General features: G+C 32.0%; 1 protein-coding gene across 1 annotated transcript in view; it reads right to left on the bottom strand.

Moving 5' to 3' along the window:
• LOC112028157 (subtilisin-like protease SBT5.4) overlaps nt 1-1,487 on the bottom strand; it is a 6,331-nt gene extending 4,844 nt beyond the window's left edge. The window contains 1 exon segment of the mRNA XM_065770391.1: nt 1,418-1,487. Within this exon segment, the coding sequence (XP_065626463.1) occupies nt 1,418-1,487 (70 nt within the window).
• Between the last annotated feature and the right edge of the window lie 8,282 nt (nt 1,488-9,769).

The raw sequence follows: 9,769 nt of genomic DNA on the forward strand, positions 1-9,769 counted from the left end.
GAGGCTGGTTGGTTAGGAACGTTTTCAATATGATTGTAGATTAGAACTGTTTAATAAAAAATATCAACAACATAGGTTAGGTGATGAACAATCAACGCATGCATTGCTCTGCGCATGGGTTCTCAATCAATGTGTAGATAGTTTGATCCAAAATTTTAAATAAAAATTCTAAATCCAATGCAAAAAGCTCCAATAATATGTTAAATAAATTCGTATTTATCAGGATAGTTGTTTTAAAAAAAAAAAATTTGAGAGACCTGTGGGGTTCCAATTTCAGGTCTATATTTCTGCTTCTGCTATGCTCTGCTGCCACTGCGCTGCCCAGCCTCTCACCTCCTAGTCTCACTTAGAAAGTTAGGCATTCTGTTTTTCAATTGTCTTGATCTTTAGTCGCTTTTCTCTTCTTTTTTTGGGGTGTCTTGCTGCGCAGTTGCGTGTTGTCAGTTGGCGTGAGTTGGGAGTGTTAGAGGGAAAGTGAAAATTAGAGGGAAAGGGGAATTGTGTTCCAAGGGAGTTGGGAGTAGGGAGTGTCAAGAGGGAAAGGGGAATGGTGTTCCAAGGGTTATAAGACTTTTTTTTAAAAAAAAATTTAAATCATATTATATTATATCATATCATATTATATATAATAAAAGTTGGGCTTAAATGCCACGGTTGCACCACATGACTTCACTAGATTGCAAAAATTTTATTAAATTTTTAGATTTTTAAAGAACTACAAAAAGAGTAGTATACTACCAGGACTCTAATTCATTTTTATCATTAAATAAAATTAAATTAACATTATTTTTTTTATTTGTTAGGATATATTTCTTAAATTAAGGGATAATATTTAACATACAAAAATTTAATTTAGATAATATTTACAATCTAATTAACATTATTTTTTTATTTGTTAGGATATATTTCTTAAATTAGAGGATAATATTTAACATACAAAAATTTAATATTTATCATCTAAATTTTAAAAATTTTAATATTATTAATTAATATTATTTTTATCAAGTTACAAAACTTGATTATTAAGGGATAAGCACAATCCAAATTCTTCAAGAGGTGATTAATATAAATCTATCCCAAGAAACAGTATATATGTCCAATAATTTGATAATCTCTATCTATTTCAAAAAACATTATATATTCCTATTAATTTGATAATTTCTACGTTGATAACATTTAATATATATATATATATATCAAAATTCCTTATAGCTATCAACCATGTTCTCTTTCTCTCTTTTTTAAAATTTTTAATTTTTTATATGTTACGTTATGTTGAATTAAGAAAAAAAAATTCATTCTATTCATATGACACTTTTTTTAAATCCAATTTTTATGGGATAAAAACAAACACATTGATTAGATATCTTTAATTTCAATAAGATTTAAATGAATTATATTTCAAATGAAACTCTACCAATATATATAACCCTATATATCTTTTTTGGAGTGAAGCTTATTTCAATATGTGAATGCCTAAATCTCATGATAATGTAAGTATGCATTCTTTCTTCTTTTATTATTATTATTTTCATTTTGTTTATTTTCTTTAGTGTTATTATTGGTTTTTTGCCTTCGTGTGATTTTAATTAATGAATTCAAAACATTCGAAAACATTGTCAAGTTTCTAAAGACTCCTTCTTTGTTTTTGTATTTTGTTTTTATTAAATTGATTAGGTTTTGTGTATTGGTTGCCTTTTGTTTAAACTAATTTTCTTAGCTTTGATCTAATTTATATGCTTAGGGTTAGGGTCTTAGAATTAATGATTAAATATGGTTAGAATTAATAGATTAATTTTAAAAATTTTCTTATTTGATTTTTATGTTACATCAAATTATCAAGATGTTCTACACGTGTATTCTTGAATTATCAACTTTAATTTTAATTCATAATATTATCAAGATTATATTAATTTTAGATTTATCAATTGTTTAGTACGTTTTTTTAAAATAATTATCAACTTAAAATTCTATTTGGAATTATCAATTTAATTTAGTTTTAGGAAGAAATCTTACCTCTTATTTTAGTGAGATAATTATTTACACTTGATAATTTTTCTTTTATCTTTATTGAATCTATTAAAATATATAATTATTTATACATTTATTTTAGGGATAATTACAATTTGCCCACCTGTGGTTTGACCCGATTTCTATGTGCCTACCTGTGGTTCAAAGTTTGACACTTTGCCCACCTGTGCTTGTCACCGTTACCCAGCCGTAACCCACCTCTCCACTCTCCGTTACTCTAACACAAAAATAAGCAAAAAACTCACTCCCACTCAGATCAAACACTCTCAAAACTCACTCTCACTCCCAAAACTCCATTCGGCTTGCTCACCAAAAATCACACACTATCACTCCCAAAAATCAGTCACTCACTCACTCCCATTGTGCATGCAAACCGAGCCGAGGAAGACAGCTCCTCTGTTCAGCTGTGGCAACAAGACTCACTTACTCCCATTGTGCAATGTGCTTTGCTGCACTTGAGGTTACTGGGATTTGATCGTGCATGAGAACCGAGCCGAGCCGAGGAAGATCAAGATTATTGCTTCTCTGTTCAGCCATTGCAGGTAGATCAAAACCCTTTTTGCTTTTTTAATCTTTGAAATCTAGGGTTCTAAATTGGGTTTTAAAATTTCTTCTTCCAAAGTGGGTTTTATTTAAAATTCTTTCTTCCAAATTCAAAGAAACATGGAATCAAGAAACATGGAATCAATTCGAAGAAACATGGAATCAAGAATAGTTTAAGAAACTCAAATTCAAAGAAAGAATAAAAAACCCGAAAAAGCATTAAAAAACCCAATTTCAAACCCTAGGTTTCAAAAATTAAAAACTAAAGAGGGTTTTGATCTACCTGCTGATGCTGAACAGAGGACAATGCAAGTTCAAAACCCAAGTTCAATAACCCACGGTGGCACCCAAGCGCATGCACGATCAAAACCCAGTTCCATTGGAAAGTTTGCGAATCGAAGCCCATTGCTGAATAGAGGAGGAGCAACTGTTAGCAACTTGCTTCCTCGGCTTGGATCTGAAATTGAGAGTTTCAAACGATGCTTGTTGTAGGAGTGAGTAAGTTTTGAGAGTTTTGGGAGTGAGAGTGAGTTCTAGGAGTGATAACTAGTTTTGATCTGAGTGGGAGTGAGTTTTTTGCTTATTTGGTGTTAGAGTAACGGAGAGTGGAGAGGTGGGTTACGGCTGGGTAACGGTGACAAGCACAGGTGGGCAAAGTGTCAAACTTTGAACCACAGGTAGGCACATAGAAATCGGGTCAAACCACAGGTGGGCAAATTGTAATTATCCCTTTATTTTATAAGCTTTTTCATAAAACCGTGCAACGCACGGGCCTATAACTAGTTTTAGAATATATTTAGCGGCATGTGGTTTGAAGTTTATAAGGTTTAAAGTTTAAACAATTATAAACTTTTATAATAAACAATAATAAATAGGAGTATGTATATGAAATACATAGGTTAATTAATGAAATAAATTATATACAATTCGGTCGGTTCGGTCGGTTCGCCGGATTCTGCAAATGTCGCCAGAATCTTCAAAAGAGTCGCCGAAATTTTCAAAAACTCAGTACATTTGCTCCGAAAATCGTCGAAATAAGCTCGAATCTCACCGAATCTCACCAAATATGGCCGAGATCTCGCTGAAATCAGCTTGGATCTCCTCGAATCTCGCCGAAAATTAGTTTGGATCTCCTCGAATCTCGCCAGATTTCACCAAGTATGGTCCAGATCTCGCCGAAATCCACTTGGATCTCCTCAAATCTCGCCGAATCTCACCAAATAAGGTCGAGATCTCCTCGAATCTGAGCTTGATCTTGCCAGAGTTCATGGCTTTGTATATTACATCGGTCGGGTCGGGTGGCTCGGGTTTTGGAGAAGAAAACCCGCCACTCGACCCGCCGGCGTCGGGTGGAAGGCGTGAAAACCCGTCACCGACCGACGGAAGGGTCGGTTCGGGTTGAAATCAGGTGAAAATCGGGCTGGTTCGTCGGGCCGGCGGGTCTGGGTCGGGTCTGGACAGCCCTAGTGTCTATATATAATGGTTGTTTACCTTTTTTATTATAATTAGTGATACTAAGGATAACACAAATTTACTATAGGATTACAAATTGACATGTTACCTATCACAAAAAAAAGAAATTTAAACATTCATAATTAGGTTGTTGAAGTTTATCGATCATAATCGTTTTCATATTATATTGTGAACATTTTGTAGTACCATCAATGCATTTTTCCTTTTCATTTCTATCAAGACTTCCAAAGTATGAGACCAATAGCAACCTAACCCAATTGAAACCCTAAAATGTTTCAAAAAAATGTTATAAATGTGTTAAATCACCAATTATAGATTAATCTCTCTCTCTCTCTCTCTCTCTCTCTCTCTCTCTCTCTCTCTCTCTATTAAAAACAAGTAATAAAATTAAAAATTAGGTTACAATTTAACTTAACTATACATTGTCATATATCCAAAATAAAGTATCTTTTTTAATTGACATATATTTTTATTTTTTTATTTAAATTTATGGTTCAACTATGATATTAAATTCTCTATATGAAATTAAATTTAGTTAAGTTGGTATTATTCTTCAAATTAAGTATTTAATATTGTATCAAATTAACCTTGATTTGATTAGTATTAAATGATTCTATTTAATTAATATTTACATATAAAATGCTTCACATGAATTTTTAGTCTTAGGCTCCAAATTATGTTGGGCCACCTCTGTGCCCTTATACCTATCCCCTAAGGAAAAACTTTGACTACCTTGACCACAAAATCTAATATACATCCTTTAAAATTTTGTTTAAAATCCATTTTTTTAACCATGATTTTTGAAAAATCTCTTTTAAGGACAAGATACTAGTAGGCATCCCATGGATCACACGTAAGAGTGATTGAGGTAGCCCAAAGTACTTCCTTTAAAATTTTGTTTTAAACCTAGTTTTTTCACCAAATACAATGTACCTGGAGGTGTTCTTGTGGATCACATATTGGAGTGATAGGGGAGTTAACCCAAAGTACTTCCTTCAAAATTTTGTCTTAAATTCAATTCAAAGGTTTCCATTTTTTAAAAACCCCATTGCAATGATTAGGACTCCCCCACCTTAAAACGTGATTGGGATGTGGAAAACATTGAGATTTTTATTTTATCTCAACACTAACCCTCGCAAGTCATGGGTTTTTTAAAAAGAATTTAAAGTAAGGATATTTTTCCCCCTCTAAAATCAAAACCACTTATATCTAAGCACATGTATTATTCTAAATGCGTGTATGATATCATGGGACATATGTCCTCCACATTGGACAAGTGTCTTGTTTAATCTATGTTGCACACATTTTGAAGGGACAATCAAAATTAGGTCTTGAATATGGTCAGACCCCTAGTGATGCAAAAAATGAGGGTGAGTGAATTGAGATGCTTTGATCATGTTCATACATGGGTAGCTTATGCATTAGTAAAAAAGAGCGAGTTGATTCAGGTTAAGCAATCAAAAAAAGGTTGAGGAAGACAAAAAATAACATTAGAAGAAATAGTAAAATATGACATGTCAATTAAAGTTTTTAAGTTTTTAATTTTATTATTTAAAGTATAAATAATATTTCTTCTTTAAAGAAAAAGTATGAATAGGACTGACTTTAAATGCTTCAAACCATAAAATATTTTGAAAGATAGTCCCCTTCTAAATAAACAGGTTGTATTTCTATTTCTTTGGCAAAATTTAACTCGTGTACATCTACAATTGCCTATCTATATATCATGAGGCAAATGATATATGTATGTATATATATATATATATACTTTTTTTTTTTATTAGAAAGGCAAATGATATCTTTACCTTAATATAATAAAAATATATATGCATCTATTCCCAAAACTGGGCATATCTATAAGTTAAAAATATAATAATAAATAAGGATCCTTCGCATAACGGAACATGTGACGATGGACCATCTACGGCGTTATAAAAGAGAGAAGAAAAAGAAAAAAAAATGTCTTATTAATTGCAAAGTAAAGTCAACGTGAAAGTGTCTACCACACATTAGACCATTTTTTTTCTTATTATTTATTAAATTATAATTAATTTCCTTAAAAAACACTTAACATACTTTTATTATCAGAAAAAAAAAAAGTCCACATAAGCACACACCACACCACACGGGATTTTTCCCTGTTCTAATTAAATTTAACTCGGTTTTAGATTTGTTGTTCTAATTAAATTTGTCTTTTTCCCTGTTCTTGATCTATTGTTGTTGTTCTTCTTTTAGATTTGTTGTTGTAATTAAATTTTTCTAATTTTAGATTGTGTTACCGTTACACTTGAGAGAGAGAAATGAGTTCAGTTTGAGAAGGGAGAGAGTGAACAAAGAGGAAAGGAGCTGATTTTTTGGGTTTGCTCAACCAAAAATGACTTTGGCTAGTCTAATGGAGATGCTCTTTGTGATTAATAAAAAAGCTTTGAGATTTTTTAGCAATTATTCTTACTATTTATCTTTTAGTTAAAACTTTTATCGCTTAATCTTTTATCACTTTGAGATTGTTCCTCTTTACCATGGTAGTCCCTCACAAATTCTATGTCCATCATTTGAGCTTCAAACTGATGAAGGAGCACATCATGCCTCTAATTCCATTATAATAGGTAGTATTTACATTAAATTTATATACCTTTTTTGTTATCGCATTTACTTATATTCATAATTTATGTTGTGATTTGGTTGCACCTTCATTGTTGCACTTCCACCAAGGATCTGCATCATGCATAAAAGTTCCAAATCCATCATATTACTATAGCATCATTGCAAGTGGCTGGTTGAGAATATTGTGATGATCTTACATGTTTCTTTGTTGGAAGTGTTAGGACATATGTGAATCATGTTAGAAACATATGTCAATATAGAATTGACTAATCCTTTGACAAAACACACTTTACTTGTAATTGGGTAGATCTCTGATGTGTTTAATACTTCAAGGAATAAGGTTTCAAGTACAAATGTTAAAGCCATGCAAGTCTATCCAAGAATCAAGTGAAGAAGTGATGGATTTTAAAACTCAACAGCTATTATCTATCGAGGTTTAAAAGGTTGTTTAAGCTCGATGCTCGTCAGCTGCTCGACAGATAGGGTATCTATCGAGGTTTAAGAAAATCAAATTTTTAGTTTTGATTTTCATCCAATCCATGAATAGATGTTTGGGTTTTATTTTCTCACAACCCTAAACATATATAAGGATTGTTTTAAGAGCTGTCACAACTGATGCACCTCAATGCAAAAGTTTTTCACAAGTATATTGTGAACTAGAGATATATGCCTTAGTTCATTTTTCTATTCAAGAAGCTGCTGTGTTTGTACACTGTAGGGTTTTGTAACTAAGGAGTTTCGTGATCTTCATTGTGTGGATGAACTGAAGNAAACTTCTTTGATAAGCAAGAATGTATTAACCTTGTATGAATTAATTAATTAATTAGCCAAGTTATTAATTATTCAATTTGCATGCAATAAGCGTTGTAGCACAAACAAATCACGAATTAAGTTAAAATGTAGCGAAAAATATATTGACACGGTGATTTGTTTACGAATGGGAAAACCTACATGGCAAAAAACCTCACCAGGTGATTTTAAGGTCACCATTTTGAAAATTCACTATTATCACAACAAGTACTTACAAGTAAAGGTCCTAGCACCTTATATCAACCTACAGTTGAACCCTTACCCAATATCCACTTGTTCTATAATGACAATCTCTCATTTCAATGCACGGCTCCCAGTACGTAACTAACTAATTCGATACGCGGATCCTAGTACACGGCTTACTCACCAACTTGAGAAGGATGTTGGCTACAAAGTTCTTCAGTTCATCCACACAATGAAGATCACGAAACTCCTTAGTTACAAAACCCTACAGTGTACAAACACAGCAGCTTCTTGAATAGAAAAATGAACTAAGGCATATATCTCTAGTTCACAATATACTTGTGAAAAACTTTGGCATTGAGGTGCATCAGTTGTGACAGCTCTTAAAACAATCCTTATATATGTTTAGGGTTGTGAGAAAATAAAACCAAACATCTATTCATGGATTGGATGAAAATCAAAACTAAAAATTTGATTTTCTTAAACCTCGATAGATACCCTATCTGTCGAGCAGCTGACGAGCATCGAGCTTAAACAACCTTTTAAACCTCGATAGATAATAGCTGTTGAGTTTTAAAATCCATCACTTCTTCACTTGATTCTTGGATAGACTTGCATGGCTTTAACATTTGTACTTGAAACCTTATTCCTTGAAGTATTAAACACATCAGTTTTTTTTTTGGGGGATTAATTTCTTTTGCTATTAAAATAATATTCTTGTGCTTGAATATGAGAGAGATCAACAACAGATGTCATATGTGATATATGTTATGTTATTAACTTATTTCACAATATTATTATACGATTCTTTCCCTTATTGGGAGAGCTTCTTTTTCTTTTCTTTTTCTCTTCCAAGTGATTGGAAGAATCAATTTCTTGTGGCACTAGCATTATTTATTAAACAGTTGACATAATTCTAGATAATTATGTCAATAGGTACACGTCCTTTATTAAATTATTATTATTATTTTTATTTTTATCAATAGGTACTAATGTTGGAAAAAATAGGGGTTGAGGAAAGGCTAAAGGCATCAATGCAGGAGATGGTGAAATAGAGGTTGAGATTTATGATGGCAAGTGAGTGACTTATTGCTATGTTGGTTTGTTGAAATTAATTATGGTATCATAGCTATATGACATTGTTGACATGTTTGATTTCAATTTTCAGAATTGTTACACCAAAAGCCACTCGAGGGATTATTATTATTTTTCACCAAAAACTTAATGGAGCTTGGACAACTTTTACAGAATACCCAAATTCTGAGCTAGAGACTTTATATGCTCAATACAGAGCTCAATGCTTTAAGCATAAGCAGCCAAATGAGGAAGTGAAAAGGCATTTGTAGAATCAGTGAAACACCGCTATTTTGATTGGATGTTTCGCATTAGAAATCCTATTTTTCAGAAGTACAAAGAGAAAGAAGATTGTTACAAGAATAGTCCTTCCTTCATTCCTACACCTTTTTGGAAAGAGATGGTGGATAAATGGATGAAGGGAGATTGGGGGTGAGTATAAATGAAATACATGTCATAAATTCTCTCACTCTCTCTCTAACCATTATTTGTTAATATTTTCATAGAAACTGGTGTTCTAGTGTATGAATTATGTGTGCAAGAGATAAGTTTGACAAATAAGGATACCAGAAATAAGTCTAAAATTTTCTCCACTACAGGTTTCGTACCAATGGCCAAGTGTAGATATGAAATGGTATATTATATTATCATCAAATAGTTTTAAATTTTATCGTGTACTAACATAGTTTAATAACTTTACCAATGTTTTTTTTTTTTTCCTTTTAAATATTGCAATATCTTGAGACAGGCTCTAAGCCGAGCCCCATTGATTGCTTTAAGAAATTTCACACAAAGAAGGTTGGCAAAGAATGGGCAACTGATCAAGCTAAGACGTTATATGTATGCAACTTATACCAAATTTTTAATTTTGTTATCAACTTTAGTTTTTTTGTTGTTTTGATTTTCCATGTGGTTTTGATTTATGTGTAGGAAAAAATGGATGCCATAAAGGCCAAAGCTATTTCTGAAGATATTAAGACAAATGCTTATCAGATCTTTTGTGAAGTGGTTGGTGAACCAAGTCATGGTTGTATTCTTGGCATGGGAATAG

This window comes from Quercus suber, unplaced genomic scaffold, assembly GCF_002906115.3.
Source record: "Quercus suber isolate HL8 unplaced genomic scaffold, Cork oak 2.0 scaffold_30, whole genome shotgun sequence".
Lineage (NCBI taxonomy): Eukaryota > Viridiplantae > Streptophyta > Magnoliopsida > Fagales > Fagaceae > Quercus > Quercus suber.